The 24,949-nt window shown below is 44.0% G+C and overlaps 1 protein-coding gene across 4 annotated transcripts in view; it reads right to left on the minus strand.

Moving 5' to 3' along the window:
* bcas1 (brain enriched myelin associated protein 1) overlaps positions 1–22,538 on the minus strand; it is a 103,439-nt gene extending 80,901 nt beyond the window's left edge. For 2 of the 4 annotated variants that reach the window (XM_078236431.1, XM_078236429.1), the window contains exons 1-2: positions 22,460–22,538; positions 11,918–11,987 (exon numbers count right to left, since the gene is read on the minus strand). In XM_078236431.1, coding sequence (XP_078092557.1) covers positions 11,918–11,987; positions 22,460–22,531 — 142 coding nt within the window. In that variant the 5' untranslated portion in view covers positions 22,532–22,538. Of the gene's footprint in view, positions 1–11,902; positions 11,988–22,459 lie in introns of all 4 variants that reach the window. The other 2 variants (XM_078236430.1, XM_078236428.1) reach the window with 1 other exon arrangement.
* Between the last annotated feature and the right edge of the window lie 2,411 nt (positions 22,539–24,949).

A 24,949-nucleotide genomic window follows, 5' to 3' on the forward strand; every position in this document is an offset into this window, starting at 1 on the left:
CCCTACCTCACTCCTGTTCAGTAACAATGTACTTGGCCATTTCACTAACTTCTCATTTGTTTTCCTAAAATGGCAGTTTGATTTTATAGGAAAATCAGAATCAATACATTGATCACAAAATTGGCCGTCTTTGTGAGATATGATGTGTATTGTATTAAAAATCTGCAGCACAGAAGAACACCACCGCAATCCATTCCTGCACTCAGTTCAAATAGTTTGGAAATGGTAATGAACGATCTCAGAATTCTTTTCACTTTTTAGTGAGAATGTGAGGTAAAAACAGAACGCTTTGCAATGGTGTACTTGATGTACTGTAACTCACCACTGGTTAATTGTGGTCTGTTATGTATGCGAGACAGTTGTGATTGTGTATTTAATAAGTAAAAACATGTTCAAGTAAAATGATGCTTAGACCTCACCTTTTAGCAGTGGCTTTTGTATATTTTCCATTCATCAACAATCACTGGATTGTTTCAGCAGGTTTATAATGTGATCTATGGAATACAATCCCATCAGGTGACCAATCTGGTGCCTGCAAATCACAGTTAATTGATAGCATGTGTGACGACAGCGCCCTGGACTTAATCAGATCCATTCCGATCAATAAAAAATTCCGACATGAATCTATGCTGTGACCTTGAGTTTGGATCTTGCTATGTTCAAAACTTTGGGCACAAATTGCAGTCAGTTTCACAAATCTCTTTTTTGTTCATTGTTTTTGAAGAAAAAAATCCTAAAGAGCTTCAAAGTCAGAATCAGATATATATGAATGCCAAGTCCAACATTAGAAGACCATAAGAGATAGGAGCAGAAGTAGGTTATTCAGCCCATTGAGTCCGCTCCACCATTCAATGAGATCATGACTAATCTGCTGTGAGAATCCTCAACTCCACTTTATCCTCATAACCCTTGTTTCACTTGTTGATTAAAATCTGTCCATCTCAGCCTTGAATATGCTGAACGATGCAGCCACTACTGCTCTCTGCAGTAAAGAATTCCAGATTCACTACCTTCAGAGGTATGTAGTACAAAGTACTAAGTGTTCACTTCTCTAACAGTACTGGCCACACCTATCCCTTTCTTAAATGGGCAACCTCTTGTTCTGAGAATATGCCCACTAGTCTTAGACTCTCCCACAAGGGGAAACAACCTCTCAGTATTGACACCTCAGAATCCTATCTGTCTTAAGAAGGCCATCGCTTATTCTTCTAAACTCCAATGAGCACAGGCCCAACCTACTTAACCTCTCCTCATATGAAAATCCCTCAGTACCCGGGATCAACCCCAGTGAACCTTCTCTGGGCTGCCTCTTATATTTATCCTTAGATAAGGGAACCAAAACTGTTCTCAGTATTCCGCATGTGGTTTAATTAGTGCCTTACATAGTTTTAGCAAGTTTTCCCTATTTTTATACTCCATTCCCTGAAATAAAGGCCAAAATTCCATCTGCCTTCCCTATTACCTACTGAACTTACATGCTAGCAATTTGTGACTTATGCATAAGGACCCCCAAATCCCTCAGTGCTACAGCTTTCTGCAGTCTTTCTCTATTTAAATAATATTAGCTCCTTTATTCTTCCTACCACAGTGCATATATTCAGATTTTTTTACATTATGTTCCATCTGCCCAGTTTTTGCCCACTCATCTAACCTGTCTATATCCCTCAGTAGACTCTTGTGGCATCCTCACCACTTGCCTTCTCACCTATTTTTGTGTCATCTGGAAACCTGGCAATAGTACAATCACTTCCTTCGTTCAAGTCATTAATATATATTGTAAATAATTGTGGCCCTAGCACTAGAAGTGATAAATGCTTGGTCAGAGGTGGACCTTTCTTAAAGGTCTCAAAAGGAGAACATACAAATTCAGAGCAGGAATGGGCCATTCAGTCCCTTGGACCTGCTTCGCCATTTGATAAGATCTGATGATGGCCTTAGCTCTACTTTCCTGCCTATCCCCTACACCTTTTGACTCCCTTGTCAATCTAGAATTTATCTTATTCAACCTTAAAAATGACCCAGCCTCCAGTGCTCTTAAGGGAAGAGAGTTCCATACACCCATTACCCTCTCAGGGAAAGAAAAATCTTCTTTTCTCCATCTTAAATGAGGGAGCTTTATTTTTAAACTGTGTCCTCTAGTTCTAGTTTCTCACATAAAGGGAAACATCCTCTCAGAGTCCACTTGTCAATGCCCCCTCAGGATCTTGTATGTTTCAATAAGGTCACTTCTCATTCATCTAAACTCCAATAGATACAACCCTAACCTGTCAACTCTTTCCTCATCAAATAATCCCCTCACCCCAGGAATCAGTTGAGTGAACCTTCTCAAAACTACTTCCAATGCTAGTACATCCTTTCTCAAGTAAAAGGCCCAAAACTGTACATAGTACTCCAGATGTGGTCTCACCAACACCCTATATAATTGTAGTAAAGCTTCCCTACTTTTATATTCCATTCCCTTTGCAATAAGTGGCAACATCCCATTTGCCTTCTTAATCACTTGCTGCACCTGCATATTAACTTTTTCTGATTCATGAGACAGGACACCCAGATCCCTCTATTGGGTTTGGCAACCATTCTCTGTTTAAATAATATGCTGCTTTCCTATTATTCCTGCCACATTATACACCACCTGCCCGTTTATTTTTGTTGCCAATTCTTAACTTGTCTAATTCTCTTTGTAAACTCTACGTCCACCTGACAATTTACTTGTGTCAGAGTGAGGTGGGGGAGGAGGGTGTGGTGGGGTGTGGGAACAGAGGAGATGGAGAAATTCCACACCCTGTGACTTAGAAAGCAAAGACATAGCTTCCAATAGTATAGCTTCCAATAGTAAGTTAAAGCACAAGAGAGAGTGCATAAGAGGCTAGACTGGGAAGAACATAAGTGTTGTGGAGTGAGTTGTAGAGTTTGACAACAGGGCAGGGCAAGAGCAGGAAGGGATATCAACATGAGGATGAGAATATTAAGTTGGATTTTTTAAGTGGCAATTTAACCCGACACGTTTAGTGTTGAGAATATTGCTAGATCATAATCGATACTTGTTTCTTTTTTTCTCTTTAATCTGAACAGAAAAATGTATGATACATACATAAGTGTGCTGCAGCTTGGATATCTAAGAGATTAAACAGCACAAATTTATCTAACCAAATAATATATATGTTAAATAGAACAACCTGGGCTAACTTTGTTTAATATGCAATGTAAAATAAATTTGTACTTGGGGGTCAGTATTTTTATAATGTGACAGGTCACTGTGGATTTCATTTCTGTATGACTCATTACCTCAAATCCCAGGACTAAAGTAGCCAACTTTTGATGATTAAAACTTTCAATTCAGGTTAACTTATGGACTCTGCCTCTTATTTATAATGACTGATTACTGTTTAATTGTGATGAGTATTCTTACATGTGAACTGCTAATGTAACAGCATCAAACTGAGCTCAACCTCCTTCCTCTGGACACAAAGTTATTTGATACATGTGCTTGAACCTTGGGTGTCAACCTATGGCATTGTGCCAAGTGCTGCACAAAATAGACTTTAAACAGCAACATCCTGGTAATTCACTCATGCTGGGTGTACTTCTCCAGTGTTTGCATTACTAATCCATTAAACACACAATTTGAACTGATCTGAAGATCTCATATTTGTCCTAGAGCTACCAGCAAAGTCACTAATACCTTAGCATTATGGCATTCTTTGGGTTCCAACTCAATAAATTAATATTTAAATGTTTATCTTTAATGTTCAGCTGTGGCCCATGATAGAAGGAATGGCTTGTAGGAAAACCCACACTTTCAGTTTATTGGTTACAGAAAGTTGGTGTTTCAGTTAACCAAAATAATTTTGCTATGGAATGATTGAAATGTAAGTAACTCTGATTATTTAATACCTCTTTACAAACTAGTCTAGGAGGGATATTGGCAATGCAGGAATGATTTTGGCTTCCTTTGAAAACAACAGTTTACAAAGTGCACTAGAGCCATTTATTGGTGGAGAATTGGTACTACAAGTCAGAACTAGATTCAATTCCTCCATTCAGTCTGAGCTGGAACTTGTGGTGGCAAAAGTAGCGGGGGGGGGGGGCTTGCCTTCCGTTGGAAAGCTGGGAGAGGTCCACTGAGCCAATCAGTGGAGCCAGCCAATGAGAGGCCACCATGGGGCAGGCCTAACCCCTGGATCAGGACCCCCAGCAGAGGTTAAGCCTAATGAGACCTGCAAGCCAATCAGAGGCCAGCAGCTCTTCAGCAGCATGACATGGGGAAATGGTGGCTGCTATTGGAATGACAGCCACCAGAGACCCATGATCGTGAAGCAACGTGAGCCACAAGTAAGTAATGGTGGAAGGGGTTTTTGCCGGGAGGGAGGGGTCAAGGATTTGTGTAAAAGGTGTAGGGGGGATGGTAGTGAGGGTGGGGTGGTGCTCAGCAGGCCACCCTCCCACTCAGTGCCAAGTTCCTCAATCAGCCACTGCAAACCTTTGAGAGAGGGAACCACCAACCCCACCCCGCCACCCCACACATGGCGCCAGGCACAACCTCAACTGGGTTGATGACAGCAGAATGAGGCCCTTACGTGGTCATTAATTGTGCACTTAAGGGCCTCAATTGGCGGTGGGGTAGAAAGGCTAACCACAGGCCTTTCCACCCTGGACTAAATTGAGTGGAGACAGTAAGGCAGCAAGCTGCTCATTTACCATCTCCCATCTGATTAAATGCTCCCTCGTCTTCAACTATACCAACAGAGAGGTTAGCAGATTCTGCCCTATCTACCGCAGAATGAAATAAATTTCCTGTTCATCAATATGCAGTGGAGATTTTTATTTTAATACTTCTTTATAAATCAGCACCAATACAGGCTTACTGGTCTGCTTTGAAAAATTTCATGGTACAAATTAATTTTTTATTGCTTGTGTTTACTTTTGCCCTAGTATTATATAAACATCCAATAAGAGCAGAAGTAGGCCTTTCGGCCCCTCTAGTCTGCACTGCCATTCAATAGAATCATGGTTGTTCTGTCTGTGTTTCGAGTTCCATATTCCCATCTACCACCGATAACCTTTGATTTCTAACAAGAATCTTACCATTGCTTTATAAATATTCAGTGACTCTCCTTCTGAGGCAGAGAGTCCCAAAATCACAGAGCTGAAAGAAGACATTTCTCCTCATCTCTGTCATGTAAGAGTGACCCCTACTTTTAAAACAATGGCCCCTAGTTCTGGGCTCACCCACACGAGGAAATATCCTTTTTCAAGACCATTCAGAATCTTCTATACTTATATCAAAGAACAAAGAACAATACAGCACAGGAACAGGCCCTTCTGCCCTCCAAGCCGGCGCTGCTCCCTGGTCCAAACTAGACCATTCTTTTGTATTCCTCCATTCCCACTCCATTCATGTGGTTATCTAGATAAGTCTTAAACGTTCCCAGTGTGTCTGCCTCCACCACCTTGCCCGGCAGCGCATTCCAGGCCCCCACCACCCTCTGTGTAAAATACGTCCTTCTGATATCTGTGTTAAACCTCCCCTCCCCCTCACCTTGAACCTATGATCCCTCGTGAACGTCACCACCGACCTTGGAAAAAGCTTCCCACCGTTCACCCTATCTATGCCTTTCATAATTTTATACACCTCTAATAGGTCACCCCTCATCCTCTGTCTTTCCAGTGAGAACAACCCCAGTTTACCCAATCTCTCCTCATAACTAAGCCCTTCCATACCAGGCAGCATCCTGGTAAACCTCCTCTGCACTCTCTCTAAAGCCTCCACGTCCTTCTGGTAGTGTGGCGACCAGAACTGGGCGCAGTATTCCAAATGCGGCCGAACCAACGTTCTTTCCAACTGCAACATCAGACCCCAACTTTTATACTCTATGCCCCATCCTATAAAGGCAAGCATGCCATATGCCTTCTTCACTACCTTCTCCACCAGTGACGTCACCTTCAAGAATCTGTGGACTTGCACACCCAGGTCCCTCTGCGTATCTACACCCTTTATGGTTCTGCCATTTATCGTATAGCTCCCCACTACATTAGTTCTACCAAAATGCATCACTTCGCATTTATCTGGATTGAACTCCATCTGCCATTTCTTTGCCCAAATTTCCAGCCTATTTATATCCTTCTGTAGCCTCTGACAATGTTCCTCACTATCTGCAAGTCCAGCCATTTTTGTGTCGTCCGCAAACTTACTGATCACCCCAGTTACACCTTCTTCCAGATCGTTTATATAAATCACAAACAGCAGAGGTCCCAATGCAGAGCCATGCGGAACACCACTAGTCACAGCATCCAGCCGGAAAAAGACCCTTCCACTACCACCCTCTGTCTTCTGTGACCAAGCCAGTTCTCCACCCATCTAGCCACCTCCCCCTTTATCCCATGAGATCCAAACTTTTGCACCAACCTACCATGAGGGACTTTGTCAAACGCTTTACTAAAGTCCATATAGACGACATCCACGGCCCTTTCCCCGTCAACCATTCTAGTCACTTCTTCAAAAAACTCCACCAGGTTAGTGAAGCATGACCTCCCTCTCACAAAACCATGCTGACTATCGTTAATGAGTTTATTCCTTTCTAAATGCGCATACATCCTATCCCTAAGAATCCTCTCCAACAACTTCCCTACCACGGACGTCAAGCTCACCGACCTATAATTTCCCGGGTTATCCTTCCTACCCTTCTTAAATAACGGGACCACATTAGCTATCCTCCAATCCTCTGGGACCTCACCTGTGTCCAGTGACGAGACAAAGATTTGCGTCAGAGGCCCAGCGATTTCATCTCTCGTCTCCCTGAGCAGCCTTGGATAGATTCCATCAGGCCCTCGGGATTTGTCAGTCTTTATATTCCCTAAAAAGCCTAACACTTCCCCCCTTGTAATGGAGATTTTCTCTAACGGGTCAACACTCCCCTCTGAGACACTCCCAGTCAACACATCCCTCTCCTTTGTGAATACCGATGCAAAGTATTCATTTAAGATCTCCCCTAGTTCTTTGGGCTCTCAGCATAATTCCCCACTTTTGTCCCTGAGAGGTTCGATTTTTTCCCCTGACAACCCTTTTGTTCCTAATGTATGAATAAAATGCCTTGGGATTCTCCTTAATCCTGTCTGCCAAGGACATTTCGTGACCCCTTTTTGCCCTTCTACTTCCTACTTTCTTTGTATTCCTCCAGAGCTCCCTCCGTTTTTAGCTGCCTGGACCTAACGTACGCCTCTCTTTTCTTTTTGACCAATCCCTCAATTTCCCTGGTTATCAACGGTTCTCAAATCCTACCCTTCCTATCCTTTTTTACAGGCACATGCCTATCCTGCAGCCCTAACAACTGTTCCTTAAAAGACTCCCACATGCCAGATGTGGATTTACCCTCAAACAGCCTCTCCCAATCAACTGCTGCCAATTTCTGCCTAATCCCACTAAAATTAGCCTTCCCCCAATCCAACACCTTACCCTTGGGACACCACTCATCCTTTTCCATCACTATCCTAAAGCTAACAGAATTGTGGTCACTATTTGCCACATGTTCCCCTACCGAAACTTTGAAGACCTGACCGGGCTCATTCCCCAGTACCAGGTCCAGTATAGCCCCCTCTCTAGTTGGGCTATCCACATATTGTTCCAAAGAACCCTCCTGTATGCATTTTACAAATTCCTCCCCATTCAGACTCCCAGCCCTACGTGATTTCCAGTCTATACCAGGGAAATTGAAGTCTCCCACGACAACAACCCTATTTTTCCTGCACCTATCCATTATCTCCTCACCCATTATCAGATCACCCCCTCACTCTTCTAAACTCCAGTGGAAACAAGCCCAGTCTGTCCAACCTTTCCTCATAAGACAATCCGTTCATTCCAGGTATCAATCAAGTAAATCTCCTCTGAACCGCCTCCAACACATATGCATCTTTTCTTAATAAGGAGCCACCATCTTTTTGTCCAAATTATGAAGGGAACTTAGGAGTAAATGCATACGTCTCAGAAAGCTTAAGAACCAGTACTTCTCTGGTTCTGTACACAAATGAACAATTCATGGAGAATAGTTATTTGCAACTCCCAACTCATTATTCTTTGGGCTGGGGTGATCAGGAGGGGCATGAACATTGTTGGGGGCTGGGGTGAATACTGTTGGGTGAGGTGGGCATTGATGAAGAGGTGCAGCTGGGTGGGTGGATTCGGTACACATTGTCTGGGGTTCTGCAGGCTTAGACACTTCAGCTAAGTTACTTCAAGCCGTGCTCCTTAGCAGGCTTTACACCTTATAAGAAAAGCTCTAAGTAAATAGTGCGGCACAGTGATTAGCACTACTGCCTCACAGTGCCAGGGACCCAGGTTCAACTCCTGGCTTGGGTCCCTACATATGCGGAGTCTACACATTCTCCCTGTGTCTGCGTGGGTTACCTCTGGGTGCTCCGGTTTCCTCCCACACTCCAAAGATGTCCGGGTTAGGTGGATTGGCCATGCTAAATTACCCCTTAGTGTCAGGGGGATTCATAGGGTAAATACATGAGGTTATGGGGACAGGGCCTGGGTGGGATTGTTGTCAGTGCAGGTTTGATGGGCTGAATGGCCTCCTTCTGCACTGTAGGGATTCTAAGAAATAAATCTGTACAAATCAGGAGAAATATAGGCCAAACAACCCGGACGGGATCTTACTGCCTCGCTCAAATGAGACTGGAAATTCCCGCCCGAGGTCAACAGACATTTCCGTTGTCCACCCCTCGCCCGCTCCAATTTCCTGGTGGGCGGGGCGGTAGAATTCCGGTGCCCAAGTCTGTGTGGTTCTGGCCATCTGATCCCACTGTTGTAGGGAATGGGCAGCAGGCTATGAAACTGGCAATCGGCTGTTTAAATGTCACGCGTAAATACTGTGCACATGCATGTCAGCAGTTCCTCACAGCCCTGAGACACATGATTCAAGCCATCATTTCCCATGATGATAGAAACACACCAACAAAAAATGATTTGCAAAAAGATATTTTCACAAAGACAATCCTTCATTGAAAACTTTTCAATACTTAAAATAAAATGGCACTCAAAATAATTTAATGTTTATGACAACACTGACCCATCTTGTCATGACTGACTGCAAAGTACTGTTATGAGTGGAGTGGGGGCAGAGGTTGATACGTCCATCAATTTTAATATGGTTATAAATTACCCCCTCCACCCACGTGCTCTGCAAATATCATCACACTTAAGCAGTTGGCAAGTAAGGTTTAAGATATTGTAGTTCACTTTAACTGTTCCTACTGGCGGCATTTCACTGAAAAGGAAAATTGTGCGGACTGTAAAATGGGCAACCGATCAGGAGCCATTTCTTGTTTGATGGAACAGTTAAAATCCACCCCAGGACATCGTCAAAGCTTCGAGCAAAACACAGATATCATACGTGGCAACAATCGGACGGCATGGTGGCACAATGGTGAAGCACTCAGCGCCAGGGACCCGGGTTTGATTCAAGCCTTCAGTCTGTGTGGAGTTTGCATGCTCTCCCTGTGTCTGCGTGGGTTTTCTCTGGATGCTCCGGTTCCCACTCGCAGTCCAAAGATGTGTGGGTTAGGTGGATTGGCCATGCTAAATTGCCCCTTTAGTGTCCCAAGATGTGCAGGTTAGATGGATTAGCTAAGATCAAAGTGCAGGGTTATGGGGGTATGGGGAGGGGGTAGGCCTGGGTAAGATGCACGTTCGGAGAGTGGTGCAGACTTGATGGGTCGAACAGCCTCCTTCTGCACTGTAGGGATTCTATGGTTCTACAGTAAATAGGAATACATATGCACAATAGTGAAATTAAATATTCTGATATAATGTTGGAATTGGAACAGCAATACACTTTTCTCATGTAAAAAAACCTTACATTTGTATGCTGCCTTTCATAAGTGCCGGAGGTTTCAATGCACTTTACAGCCAATGCAGTACTTTTGAAGTGTAGTTACTGTAGGAAACATGATAGCCAATTCAGACACAGCAAAGTCTCACAAACAGCAATGTGATAATATCCAGATAGAGGTTTGATGATGTTGATTAAATATATGGTTGGAACATGGGAGATAACTCCCCTTCTAAAATAGGGCTATGGGATCACTTATATCCACCTGGCATGGCAGACCAAGCCTCAGTTCAACATTTCACCCAAAAGAAATATCTAAATAAATCAGTTCACTTTGTGTTTTCTGGTGGAGTGATTTTAATCTCACTTGGCCAGCAGAAACTAATTAAAATCACCCAGGTTACTTAGCTGACTAACTAAAGCAGGCAACAAGGACACCTGCTCAACACCAATTTTTTAAAATAGAAGCCAACTGCAACATCAGCATCTGACTGCCATTTAACTTGGCAGCTTAAGCAGGAAACAATTGTAGCTTTCACTAGGACCCGAGATCAGATAGCTCAGGCTTTTAAACTCTTTATGAATTTCCTGTAAGACAGGAGAAACAAGAGTGCTCCTCCAGGCCCTACCAGGTAAGCAGAGTCCTCTGCTGATGTGGACTCATCCTCTTTCTCTATTTTGAGATCCTTGCAATCCAATTCCAGTAGGTGATACAGAGCTACTTGTTGTTACTAAGTGATATCCAGGTCCTTCCCATCTGGATTGGATTGACTGTGAGATTTAGATGCACCCTGGAGTTATAATACCCCAGGCCTTATTCTTCGAGCAATGGCGATTTTCCAACTTCCACCAGTACTCACACTCCCAAAACCAGCCTAAAGATGGAAAATCAAGCTTCTAATTTCCATTCTAACTAACCTGTACGCAAAGATAGGTGATTTTTTTCTTCAATGTTGCAGCAGGCTGTATATCAGAATTGAAAACATATACTTACTTGGGTGGATTGGAATGTGTGCATGATGTTATATGTCTCATATGGTGGCACAATGGTTAGCACTGCTGCCTCACAGTGCAAGGGACCCAGGTTCAATTCCGGACTCAGTAGACTATCTGTGGAGTTTGCACATTCTCCCCAGGGCTGCATTGGTTTCTTCCCACAGTCCAAAGGTGTGCAGGTTAGGTGGATTGGCCAAGGTAAAAAAAAATGCATACGGTTACAGGAATAGGGCAGGGGTTGGACCTGGATAGGATGTTCTTACAGAGAGTTGGTGTAAACTTGATGGGCTGAACAGCCTCCTTCTGCACTGTAGGGATTCTATGATTCTAAAAAAATAATTGTTTGATAGCACAGAACCTGAGTATTGCTGACAAGAGACAGGCTGCTGAAGCTTTTCATCTTGCACTCATCAGGACAGCTATGCAAGATTAAACAACAGCAACAGTGGAGTGAACAGCAATTTGTACTGCATGAGCAGAGAGTGCTGATAGAGGTATTGCCATGGAGAATGCAGCGGAGAACAATTAACTCTTAACTGCCATGTTTTTGTTTCAAATTCAAACCAGGCAGGTTGATTTGGTCAAAGCATTGCCCTGGGGGATGAACCAGAAAATGGATGTCCCCCAAGCTTTTGTATATTTGGGAAAGGCATTGGGCATGGACATAGACAACCTTAGGCCCATTCATGAGTTTGAGCCATGTGCCCATTGTGCAAGCTTGATGCTGAAATAGGTCGGAGCTAAGCCATGCTGTGGGACAATGGCTACCCTGATCAAATCATTGCTTGCTGTATATCATGCAAACTCATGCATGGGCCTGAGGCCACCACTTTCAATCCAGAAAAGTGCCCAGTCTACCTCAGATTAACCGAGAAGGGTAAGGTGTCTCAAAAGATCTGAGCAACTGATGAAGCTAGCCATTGTTGATTGCTAATTCAATGTTAGCAGGCTTGAGTACAGATTTGTTTTAAATTTGACATTCTATATGATCAGCTTCCATGTTAAAAACTTGGAATGTGGGGAATAATGGTACAAAGGTTAACTTGAGATTTACTTCTTGAACAGTTCACACATACCAGTAACATGCTTACTTTGAACGGAGTTCTGCGATTGGTTTCCGACAGTGGGACCATTCTGCAAAATCACAGTCTTAGTTCCAGTCTGAAGAAGGAAAATATGTAGAGTTATCAAAAGATAAGTGTTACTCCATACTTTGGCCAATTGAATATTAGGCAAGTGACATCTTGCTATTAACTTAACAGCTGGACAATTTAAGAACTATATTCATGCCATGTAGAACTATGGATACACACTTTAATAACTAAATGAGGAAAGTCTGATAATTTATGATTGACGAAGTCATATGTGAATTATTGTGTTAAGGCTTTTGTTGCCAGCCTAACAAATTCTGTATTCACCAATATCCCCATGAGAGTGTTATATACACAACACACTGATCATAAATTTCTTCAGAAAAAATATTTTCCTGAGGACTATTACAAGTATACTGGGAATTGCATACACTTCAGTACATACATCTATCCTCCAGTAGGTAATTGAACTATCCTGGACATTTTCTTGCTAAGAATAAAGAACTAGAGGCCACTGTCTAAAAATAAGGGGGTCACTCATTTATTACAGAGATGAGTAGATATTTTTTCTCTCAGAAAGTCATTAGTCTCTGGAACTCTCTTGCTCAAAAGGCAGTGGAAGCAAAATATTTGAATATTTTTAAGGCTGAGCTAGATAGATTTCTGTTCAACAAGGGGGTGAAAGGTTATCAGGGTAGGCAGGAATGTGGGATTGAAATTACAATCTGATCAGCCATAACCTTATTGAATGGTGAAGGAGGATTGAGGGGCCGAGTGGCCTACTGCTGCTCCGATCGGATGTAGAGAATGCACCCCGTGGATCCAAAATTGTGCATACTGTGGCAGTGCAATAAACCTCACTCTATGGGGTCAAGATTATGAAGTACAAATTATTAATGCCAATGTGTGAAGGGCAAAAGCAAAATCTGTGCGATATCAGGAAACAAAATATCAATGCCTTTCTTTTTGATTGGATTTAGAAAAGAATAGTTAATCTCAAAAGGCAGAACAAAGGAAATCAGTTACATTGTGTCCATGCTTATATTTCACTCGTATAACAAGACTAATACTCAACTTGAAATACTCAGCAGCATCTGTGGAGAGAGAAACAGTTAATATTTCAGGCTGATGATCTTTTACCAGAACCAATAAAAGGTCATTGAGCTGAAACATTAACTCTGTTCACAAATACTGAGTTTCTTCTGATTTTAGTTCAGAGACACAATATCTGCAGTGTTATGCTTGTACTTCAGTTCATAGCCCTGTTTAACTCATTACAGCTACAGCCAACGCGAAGGCCAGAAAATTCACAACAGTCCATGTAATCCCATTCAACTTCCACACTACAGCAACTGTAAGAAAGCAGTGGGAAGTTAGCATTTTTAAAATGAGCCTGTCGCACACTAAATGCACATATTGTCTTCTCACAGAATTACGTATCTCTATTGAGGATTTCTGGGCAATTGTGATTTCATCACATTACATGGGCATTCAACCCTCGACATGACTATGGCACTGATTTCAATGGGAATAAAGCTTCACTGTCAGCGTGTTGATGTTTGGTATTGCGTCTTCGTTCTCACGTGAACTTTCGAAACGCGTTCAGGAAGAAAAATAAACACTTGTTTTCGAGTCACAATATGCTGCCATTAGTTTCTCCATTCACTCTGGAGTAATCTCAACAATGCAATGGATATAATCAGAGGCAAAAGAATACCTGAATCCATTGGAAAAATTGGTTAAGACCAAAAACACAGTAGAAGGACTGACAAAGACTGGAGGACAATGAATGGGCTGCAGTCCTTAATGGCCTGATAAATCGGTGATATTCCTTACCAATAAAGTTTTTCTACCATGTGTTGAAGTTGCATGACCTCCCAGACTTCGTAAAATCACCTTGAATCTAAAAGGCAGGCCTCTTATTGTCCAGACACCTCACATTTTATATCCCTCCTATATATTTTTTTGTTCACAGGATGTGGGTGCCACTGGCGAGGTCAGCATTTATTGATCATTCCTAATTGCCTTTGGGAAGGGGGTGGTGAGCCACTTTTACCACTGTGGTCCATGTAATGCAGGTATACCCACAGTGCTGTTAGGAAGAGACTTCCAGGAATTTGACCCAGCGACAGTGAAGGAACAATTATATATTTCCATGTCAGGATGGTGAGTAGCTTGGAGGGGAACTTGGGTGTTCCCATGCATCTGCTGCTCTTGAGCTCAGTGGCAGAGGTCATGGGTTTGGAAGGTGCTGCATAAGGAGCCTTGGTGAATTGCTGCAGTGCATCTTGTAAATGGTACACATAGCTGCCACTGTGGGCCCGATTTTACCAAAGATTCGCGCCCGTTTTTGGGTGTGAAATCGTGGTAAAGTCGGGCGTTGGGCCTTTAACGCGATCTGCACCCAAATCCGAGCAGATCGCGGCTTTACCGACACCCAATTTGTCCCAATGCTAATGCATTTAAATCGACTTAATGAACCGCGTGCCCAACTCTACCGCCAAATCTCACTTTACCATCTTCTGGTCCGTTCCGGATCCGCGCCATAAGCGACCTGCAGAATAAAAATCCGAAGCGGATTTCTATTCTGCAGGGGAACATCTGAAGCCCATCCTCCTCGACCATCCTTCACAGACCCCCCCGCTAACCACCCCAGCAGACCCCTCCCCCTGGCTCAGACCCCCCCGACCCCAGGATCAGACCCCCCCCACCCCCCGGGATCAGACTCCCCTGGGAGGCAGGGCCCCCCCCCCCGGCAGATCCCCCACCCCCCTGGGATCAGACCCCCCCCCCCACCCCCCTGGGATCAGACCCCCTTGGGAGGCAGGCCCCCCCTTGGCAGAGCACACCCCTAACCTACCTCGATCACTGGTCTCCCTCCACCATTCTTCCGACCTGCAGTCCTTCGCGAGCCTGCAGCACCTTCCTGGCCTTCCGCTGGGGTCTGCCGGAGAAGGGGGGCGGGCTCAGATGGATCTCTGGTTGGGGGGTGGGAGGATGGGGGGGAGGATGGACTTGGGAGAATCTTGCAAACTAAAAATAATGTAGCATCTTCTTTGTGCTGCCTAATTATCTATGGGGAAGGTAATTAAACTACAGTGTCCTAGTGAGCAATTAGTGACCTGTATAATACATTTATGATCTGTAACTGGATTGTTGATGTCCCTGTAGCCATGAACCAGGTGCTCAAATGTTCAGAGTCATGTGGTGAACTTGGAAGAAAATATATATCCCCCATCCATATTTTTAAATATTTTCCCAAATTTCTGACTGTCAGGTTTTTAGTTCCTGCGATTATAATTTTGATATTATCTTCCAAAGGGAATTCCTCTAATTCTGTGCAATGTTCAGATGAAAACAAGATGAAAGAAAGGATCAAAGGCTGCTCCAGAGGCAGATTAGCTGCACCCAACGTTGCCCATGCAAATCACATTCATAAGGATGCAAAGCTGGGCTGAAAAATGGCAAATGCCTGATAAATGTGAGGTGATTCATTTTGGTAGGACTAATTGAAATGTGGATTACAGGGTCAAAGGTAGGGTTCTGAAGACTGTGGAGGAACAGAGAGAGCTTGGGGTCCATATCCACAGATCTCTAAAGGTTGCCACTCAAGTGGATAGAGCTGTGAAGAAGGCCTATAGTGTGTTAGCTTTTATTAACAGGGGGTTGGAGTTTAAGAGCCGTGGGGTTATGCTGCAACTGTACAGGACCTTGGTGAGACCACATTTGGAATATTGTGTGCAGTTCTGGTCACCTCACTATAAGAAGGATGTGGAAGCGCTGGAAAGAGTGCAGAGGAGAGTTACCAGGATGCTGCCTGGTTTGGGGGGTAGGTCTTATGAGGAAAGGTAGAGGGAGCTAGGGCTGTTCTCTCTGGAGTGGAGGAGGCTGAGGGGAGACTTAATAGAGGTTTATAAAATGATGAAGGGGATAGATAGAGTGAACGTTCAAAGACTATTTGCTCAGGTGGATGGAGCTATCACAAGGGGGCATAACTATAGGGTTCATGGTGGGAGATATAGGAAGGATATCAGAGGTAGGTTCTTTACGCAGAGAGTGGTTGGGGTGTGGAATGGACTGCCTGCAGTGATAGTGGAGTCAGACACTTTAGGAACATTTAAGCGGTTATTGGATAGGCACATGGAGCACACCAGGATGATAGGGAGTGGGATAGCTTGATCTTGGTTTCAGATAAAGCTCGGCACAACATCGTGGGCCGATGGGCCTGTTCTGTGCTGTACTGTTCTATGTTCTATGTTCTATAAGTAGGGACACATCTGCCATGGAATGTGAGAGAAGAGTTGCCAATACAAACTTCTTTTCACTATGGTTGATTTCCCAGATTTAGTAATCTCCTTGAATCTTATTTCCAACCAAGTTCCACCACGGGGACAATTCTTCCAAATTCACCACATGACTCTGAACATTTGAGCACCTGGCTCATGGCCACAGGGACATCAACAATCCAGTTACAGATCACAAATGTATTATACAGGTCACTAATTGCTCACTAGGACACTGTAGTTTAATTATCTTTCCCATAGATAATTAGGCAGCACAAAGAAGATGCTACATTATTTTCAATTTGCAAGATTCTCCCAAGTCCATCCTCCCCCCCCCCCCCCCCCATCTCTGCTGTTTTTTTCTTTCGCGCCCGGGCGTGCTGCTTCAGATTTCTTTTCGAACTGCGCATGCGCAGTTCAGAGCTCCGATCGTTCTGGCAGTGCTAAGCCCCACCCACTGCGCGGATCGGACCGGAGGCGGCAAAAAGCATATGGGCGCGGTGCAAAGAGGATTCCGGGCTCAGATCTGTATTACGCCCGGATCCGGGCCTTAGACTCCAAATGGTAAAATCGGGCCCTATGTGTCAGTGGTGGAGGGAGTGAATGTTTAAGGTGGTGAATGGGGTGCCAAACAACTGGGTTACTTTGTCCTCGATGGTGTTGAGCTTCTTGAGTGTTTTGGGGGCTGCACTCATCTAGGCAAATATAAATATTCCATTGCTCTCCTGATTTAAGTCTTGTAGGTGGTGTGCAGTCTTTGGGGAGGTGAGTTACTCTGCAAAGTTCCTAACCTCTGGCCTGCTCTTGTAGCCACAATATTTATAATACTGCTCTAGTTCAGTTTATGGTCAATGGTAAACCCCAGGATGTTGCTAATAAATGATTCAGCAATCGTAATGCTATTGAATGTCAAGGAGCGAAGGTTATATTTTCTCTTGTTGGAGATGGTCATTGCCTGACACTTGTATGGCTCAAATGTTACTAGTCACTTGTCATCTCAAGCCTGGATATTGACAAGGTCCTGTTGCGTGTGTATATGGACTGTTTCAGCCTCAGAGGAGTTGTGAATCGTGCTGAATTTTGAAAACATCCCCACCTCTGACTTAGGATAGAGGGCAGGTTATTAATGAAGAAGCTGAAGATTACCCTGAGGAACTCTTGCAGTGATGTCCAAAGACTGTGATGATTGATCTCAAACAAACTCAGCAACCTTCTTCTGTGTTAGAAACATAGAAAATAGGAGGAGGAGTAGGTCATTCGGCCCTGCTAGGTATGATTTGAACCAGTGCAGTGTTTTCCCCTAATTCCCACTTCAGCTTTGTTAGGGCTCCTTGATACCACAATCTGTCAAATGCTGCCATGATGTCAAACATAATCACGCTCATCTCAACCCTAGTTCAATGAAAAGTGTAGGTGGGCATGCCAGGAGCAACAGCAGACATAAGTAAAAATGAGGAGTCAAGTTGGCGAGGCTAAAACCCAGGACTATGTGCATGCCCAACAGCGTAAGCAACAAGCGATAAAGATATGCGATCCCACAACAACGGTTCAAATCTAAGCTCTACAGTCCTGTTACATCCAGTTGTGAATAGTGGTGAACAATTAAACTCACTGGAGGAAGAAGCTCCACAAATATCCTCATTCTCAACGATGGGGGGAGCCCAGAACAAAAGATAACACTGAAGCATCTGCAAAAATCTTCAGCCAGAAGTGCTGAATGGTTGATCTATTTTGGCCTCCTCTGGAGGTCCCCAGCATCATAGATGCTAATCTTCATTCCATTTAATTCACTCCGTGTGATATCAAAAGACTGCTGTAAGGCACAAGATTTTGCAAAGATTATGGGCCCTGATAACATTCCAGCAATATTACTGAATATTTAAGCTTCAGAACTATCTGCACCCTTATCCAAGTTGTTCCAGCACAGTTACAACACTGTCTTCTGCCCAGGTATGTCCTGAACATAAAAAGCAGAACAAATCCCAGCCAGCCAATTACCACCTCTTCAGTTTGGATTTATACCTAGCAGAAAAGAAAATGGTTGTGGTTGTTGGAGATCAAGCCCCTCAGTTCCAAGACATCATTGCAGGAGTTTCTCACGGTAATGCCCTAGGCCCAACCATCTTCGACTGCTTCAATGGCTCTATCTCCAGTATAAGGTCAGAAGTGGGAATGTTTGCTGATGATCGCACAATGTTCAGCGTCATTCATGACTTTTCAGGTACTGAAGTGGTCCACGTCCAAATGAATCAAGACCTGGACAATATCCAGACTTGGGCAGATGAGTGGCATGTAACATTTATGCCACACAAGTGCCAGGCAATGAACACCTATAACAAGAGAGAATCAAGCCATTTCATCTTGACTTTCAATTGTATTGCCATCACTGAATTCTGCACTATCAAGATCCTAGGGTTTACCATTGACCATACACTGAACTAGAGCAACACTATAAATACTGCAGCGACACGAGCAGGTCACAGGCTAGGAACTTTGAAAAGTAACTCACCTCCTGACTCCCCAAAGCCTCTCCACCATCTACAAGGCACAAGTCAGGAGTGTAATGGAATACTCTCCACTTACCTGGATGAGTGCAGCTCCAACAACATTCAAGAAGCTCAACACAATCCAGGACAAAGCAGCCTGCTTGATTGGCATCCCATTGACAAAGGTCCACTTCCTCCACCACCGATGCACAGTGGCAGCAGTGTGTACAATCTACTAGGTGCACTGCAGGAACCCAAAAAATCTCCTTAAACAGTAGTTTCTAATCCCACAACTGCTACCATTTAGCAGGACAAGGACATTAGAGTCATGGGAACACCAACATCTGGAAGTTCCCCTCCAAGCCATTCACCATCCTGACTTGGGAATATTTTGCTGTTCTGTCACTGTAGCTGGAAAATCCTGGAACTCCTTACCCAACAGCACTGTGGTTGTACCAACATCACATGGACTGCAGTGGTTCAAGAAGGCATTAAAGGAGTAGCCAATGACACCCACATCCTGTGAAAAGAATAAAAAGTAGTACCGAAATCCACAAGAGTTCCTGCTTATTAGAGGCGAGCAATTCTCCATTATAGAAGTCCCTGGAGCAGTGGCCATTGATGGGAATATGCTTGGAGCCATACCAGAAATCATCGTTAGATCCCTGGCCCAAAGGTAACTGAGGGCAGGTTGGGTGTTGCAGGGAGGGGAGCGCTGGTAAGATGGGTGTAAAGGAAAGCGCACCCATCTGCGAGACATGCTATGAGGGTAAGCTTGGGGGTGGGGGAAGGTTGGGGGCTGGGCGACCATATTTTCCCTTCCCGATGCCAGGTTTTTCGATCAGGCTCCTCAATCAGGCATGAGTGACCCAACCCCACCCCTCTTCCATATGCCGCTGTCTGAACACCTATGGCAGCAGGATGAGGCCCTCAAGTAAGCATTAGTTGCACACTCAAAGTCCAGGCAATAAGCTTGACCACAAGTCTTTCTGCCCCATACTTAAACAGACAGAGGTGACTATGTAGCGTGCTTTCTATCCTGCACACCCCCACCCAATCAAACACCCCACCCATTAAATTCCACCCATGAGCTTATATGACTCATGAGTGCAATACAAACTTTGAGATAGCATCACTAAAGAATTTCAGCATTCAATAACCAACAATAGCAGATTACAGTGTTCACCCTGTGCATTACTAAGACAGTGAATTTCTGTAAATGAGGCGATTAATGAATGTTATTCCAAACTACATAAGAAAAATTCACATACTATCTAAAATGGCAGGAAAATTCTATGTGCTCTCACATCTTTTCCAAACTCTCCCTTTGCCTTCTATGCTTCCTGTTTTACTTCTCCCCAACATAATTATAAAAAGGGAGCACATTCAATTCACTGATGTGTTGAGCTACCTATCTGGGTGTCTGTTTGGCATATTTCTCAGACATGTATGTCACAAACAAGAAACTGTGTGCGTGAGCCTTGAATTCTGGTCCGACTAAAACCCCTTTAGCTAACACATCAGGCAACAACCTACAATCTCTCCTCACAAGGTACAGAATTCAACTCTTACAGATGTGCCTCCCACTCAGAAGTCCATTCCATGTATGATGAATCTTTGTGTGAAGGAGAACATCCTGATGTCAGTCCTAAATTTGAAATTCACTATGTTTGGCCTCGCCTTGCTGCAATGGAGAATTCAAAGTCATACTTCAAATATCTTTTGTGTCATTATTGCATTGTTTACCCTTAGCAGACACTCCCAATAGCTAATTTGAACATTGAAAAGCCCATGATTTTCTCACAGTTCCTCAACTGTTTGGCGTTCAGGATAAACCTCATGATTCTACTTTGGGTTGCATTATGTCTTGCTGACCTTGACATTGGCAGGGGTTGTAAAACAGATGGTAGGAGGTTGACCACCCCCGCTATACACCCCATAGAAGGAAGACCAAGCAGTGTGCAAAACAGACTGTTACCTGCTGTAAGTTCCATCAAATGCTAAATTTAAGGTGCAGTGTAACCAAAACAAAAGAGAGGGGTGATGTAGTGATACCATAATATAGTGATAGCCATAATCCAGAGATGCAGGGCAATGCTATGAGGACCTGGGTTCAAATTCCATCACGGCAGATAGTGAAATTTGAATTCAATAAAAGAAATCTGGAATTAAAAGTCTAATGATAACCATGAAACCATTGTCACTTGTAATAAAAACCCACCTGGATCACTGTCCTTTAGAGAAGGAAATCTGCTGTCCTTACCTGGTCTGGCCTACATGTGACTCCAGATCCACAGCAATGTGGTTGAGTCTTAACTACCATATAAGAACTAGGAGCCGGAGTAGGCCTTCTGGCCCCTTGAGCTTGCTCCGCCATTCAATAAGATCATGGCTGATCTTTTCTTGGACTCAGCTCCACTTAGTCGCCCGCTCACCATAATTCTTAATTCCTTTACTGTTGAAAAATTTATCTATCCTTGCCTTAAAAACATTCAACGAGGTAGCCGCAACTGTTTCACTGGGCAGCAAATTCCACAGATTCACAACCCTTTGGGTGAAGAAATTCCTCCTCAACTCAGTCCTAAATCTGCTCCCCCTTATTTTGAGGCTATGCCCCCTAGTTCTAGTTTTACCCGCCAGTGGAAACAATCTCCCTGCTTCTATCTTATCTATTCCCTTCAAAACTTTATATATTTCTATCAGATCTCCCCTCATTTTTCTGAATTCCAATGAGTATAGTCCCAGTCTACTCAGTCTCTCCTCATAAGCCAACCCTCTCAACTCCGGAATCAACCTGGTGAATCTCCTCTGCACCTCCTCCAGCGCCAGTATATCCTTTCTCAAGTAAGGAGACCAAAACTGTACACAGTCCTCCAGGTGTGGCCTCACTTTAAACTCCATCCCTATACCAATGAAGGACAAAATTTCATTTGCCTTCTTAATTACCTGCAAACCAACTCATGCACAAGGACACCCAGATCCCTCTGCACAGCAGCATGCTGCAATTTTTTACTATTTGAATAATAGTCCATTTTACTATTATTCCTACCAAAACGGATGACCTCACATTTACCAACACTGTACTCCATCTGCCAGACCCTCGCCCACTCACTTAAACTATCTATATCCCTTTGCAGACTTTCAGTGTCCTCTGTACACTTTGCTCTACCACTCATCTTTGTGTCATCTGCAAACTTTGACGCACTTGGTCCCCAACTCCAAATCATCTATGTAAATTGTAAACTATTGCAGTCCCAACACTGATCCCTGAGGCACACCACTAGTCACTAGTCGCCAACCAGAAAAACACCCATTTATCCCCACTCTTTGCTTTCTGCTAGTTAACCAATCCTCTATCCATGCTAATACATTACCCGTACCACCACAAGGGCAATTAGGGATGGGCAATAAATGCTGGCCAGCTCATGAATGATTTTTAAAAAATTGTTACATGACTTTCTCAACATTAGTTTTTTTAACTATATAACTCAGCATCACATCAGCTTTATTGGCCCATTCTGCAGTGACTGGACATGTTAAGTTATGAGCCTACCATTAGCTCTAGATCCCTTTCTATTTCACCCTAAACTATTTCAACTGCATTCCCTGAACACATGAGACCCAGTTTTCATTCTTTATAATGTCACTTGAAGGTCGCATTAATTATTTAAAACACTTACTATAGATAACATGCTGAACCTTGAATGCAACACTGCAAAAAATTAAACTCTCAAAAATACGACTGAAGAAAGATTAATTAATATTAGTATTACCGTGTTTTGTTCCAATGTTGAGGACTCTGTCACAGATTCATCTTGAGTTTCGTGCGATGTTAAACTACCCATGGTGAGTATACTGTTTAAATACAAAATCAGAATGAAGATCCATTAATTTCAAATCGCACACGATTTAAATTTTGCAATGCAAATACCAGTGAGGAACAGCAGTAGCAATAAAATGGAATAGCACAGATCTGCACATTATGAAGACTGATAGAAAACAGTGAGAAAGCTTATTTGGATTTGTTCCGAGGATTAAGTTATGTACATGTTATGAGTTCTTCTCAATGAATAGAAAAATCAAACAATGCAGATAAATTTCAGGAGTTAAAAGTCTGAACCTTGTGCTACACAATCCAGCACAACATTAGATGCCAAGCTAATTATTCACATGTGCGTATTCATCCCTAGCCCCCAGCGTCCAGCATGTAGCCCACCCCAAACTTTAATCATTTATTCTTTTCAGTGGAAGAATCATTGCACAGGATGGTTGGGAATGTCCAAGCTCCTCAAATTTGGAGCTGATTGGCTTTCCCTGCTTCAGGCTCCTGATATTTTAAAATTATCCGGGAGTCGGATGCTCGCAAATCTAAAGTATTTCAAATATTGCAAAATGTGTTTGTTTTAAGGGAAGTTGTGCAAGTGCAGCACCTGCATAAATGGCACAGGGTGTAGTTTATCCGTCACTATAGTGCACAGAGCACAGTGCCACAACACTGTGTCTAGTTCTAATGCACAGAATGCAGTGTACAGCAACATTGTACAGCTGTAATAAAAACAGAAGGTGTGAGAAATACTCAGCAGGTCTGGCAGCATCCATGGTGAGAGAAAAGCAGAACTAATTATAGAATAGAATCCCTACAGTACAGAAAGAGGCCATTCGGCCCATCGAGTCTGCACCGACCACAATCCCACCCAGGCCCTACCCCCATATCCACCCACTAATCCCTCTAACCTACGCATCTCAGGGCAATTTTAGCATGGCCAATCAACCTAACCCACACATCTTTGGACTGTGGGAGGAAACCGGAGCACCCGGAGGAAACCCACGCAGACACGAGGAGAATGTGCAAACTCCACACAGTCAGTGGCCCAAGCCGGGAATCGAACCCAGGTCCCTGGAGCTGTGAAGCAGCAGTGCTAACCACTGTGCTACCGTGCCGCCAAGATTTTTCACCCCCTGTGTTTACTGGCGGTGGAGGTGGCATACCATTGGCTGGTCCCACTAAAATAAGTGGCCATTTGCGTTGCTTACCAATGGTGAAGCCAGGAAAAGGTCTGGGATAGGGTAGCAGGTGAGAGAGATTAAATGATAAAGATTTCCTGGAACAAAAGCCAAGGAAGTGGTAATGGTTGCAGTAAAGAGACACCCCAAGAATTTGTCCAGGGTAAGTGTAAATGTCAGAATAATGAACAGTTGTGTACAAAAGCAAAAACAAGATTCAAACTGGCATGTGGCAACATAGGGGTCAGGGTTCATGGGCTGAAATTGATGGACTCAATGTTGAGTCCATAAGGTTGAAAAGTGCCTAATGGGAAGCTGAGGTGCTGTTCCTTGAGCTTCGGTTGGCCTTCACTGGAACAATGCACCAGGCCGAGGTACAAAATGTGAGTGTGAGAGAAAGGTGGTGAATTAAAAAGGCAAGCAACTGGAAGCTATGCTCGTGGACTGAGCAGAGGTGTTCCACAAAGTAGTGACCCAATCTGTATTTGATCTTCCTGACTTACAGGAGACCACATTGTCAGCAGTGAATGCAGTACGGTAGTATAATAAAACACTGCTTCACTTGGGAGGAGTTTTGGCTCTTAGGCAGGAAGGAGAGAGAAGGTAATGGGCATGTGTTGCACATGTGCCGGGGATGATGGGGGACAGCCCTGCCACCCAAAGGCCAATTGTGTCATTTAAGTAGCCAATCCAAGGCTTCTTCCTGATGCTGCTGTTTTTTTTTACCTGTGGTTGGTGGGTGGGCCCTCCATAGGGTGGGGAGACCACTTGGTAAATCCTGGCCGTCTCCCTGCAGGCTCAGGTGAGGGTCTTCCTCATTGGGCAATCTGTGATCGATGGAGGGGCCGTCCAGCAGCAATGGCCAGCCCCACAGCAACACTCACTGCCCTAACCAATCCCCACCCTTGCCACCGCACCTCAGACCCTGTATATCGACTGCTGAGCTGCCAGCCCTCAGACTGGCCTTGGACATCGGCCTTTAAGGAGACAGGAGGCCTGACAGCAACTAATTAGTTGCCAGACCACTGAAAATTGCAATCAGGGGTCCCACAAGCAGCAAAAGGTGGGGTTGGGCCTGGCTTTTGAGCTCGTCATTGGGCCTCTATAATGCCATCAACATTCAAGCTTCGAGCTTCAGGGGTGGCCCCATCGACATCCCAAAAAGTGACTGTTGCCTCGACCAGGGGTGGGTTCAGGGTCCAGATACAGCCTCGGTTCCTGCTTCCGGCCCTCAAAGCAAAAATCCAGACTGTGGTATC

Source organism: Mustelus asterias, chromosome 20, assembly GCF_964213995.1.
Source record: "Mustelus asterias chromosome 20, sMusAst1.hap1.1, whole genome shotgun sequence".
Classification (NCBI taxonomy): domain Eukaryota; kingdom Metazoa; phylum Chordata; class Chondrichthyes; order Carcharhiniformes; family Triakidae; genus Mustelus; species Mustelus asterias.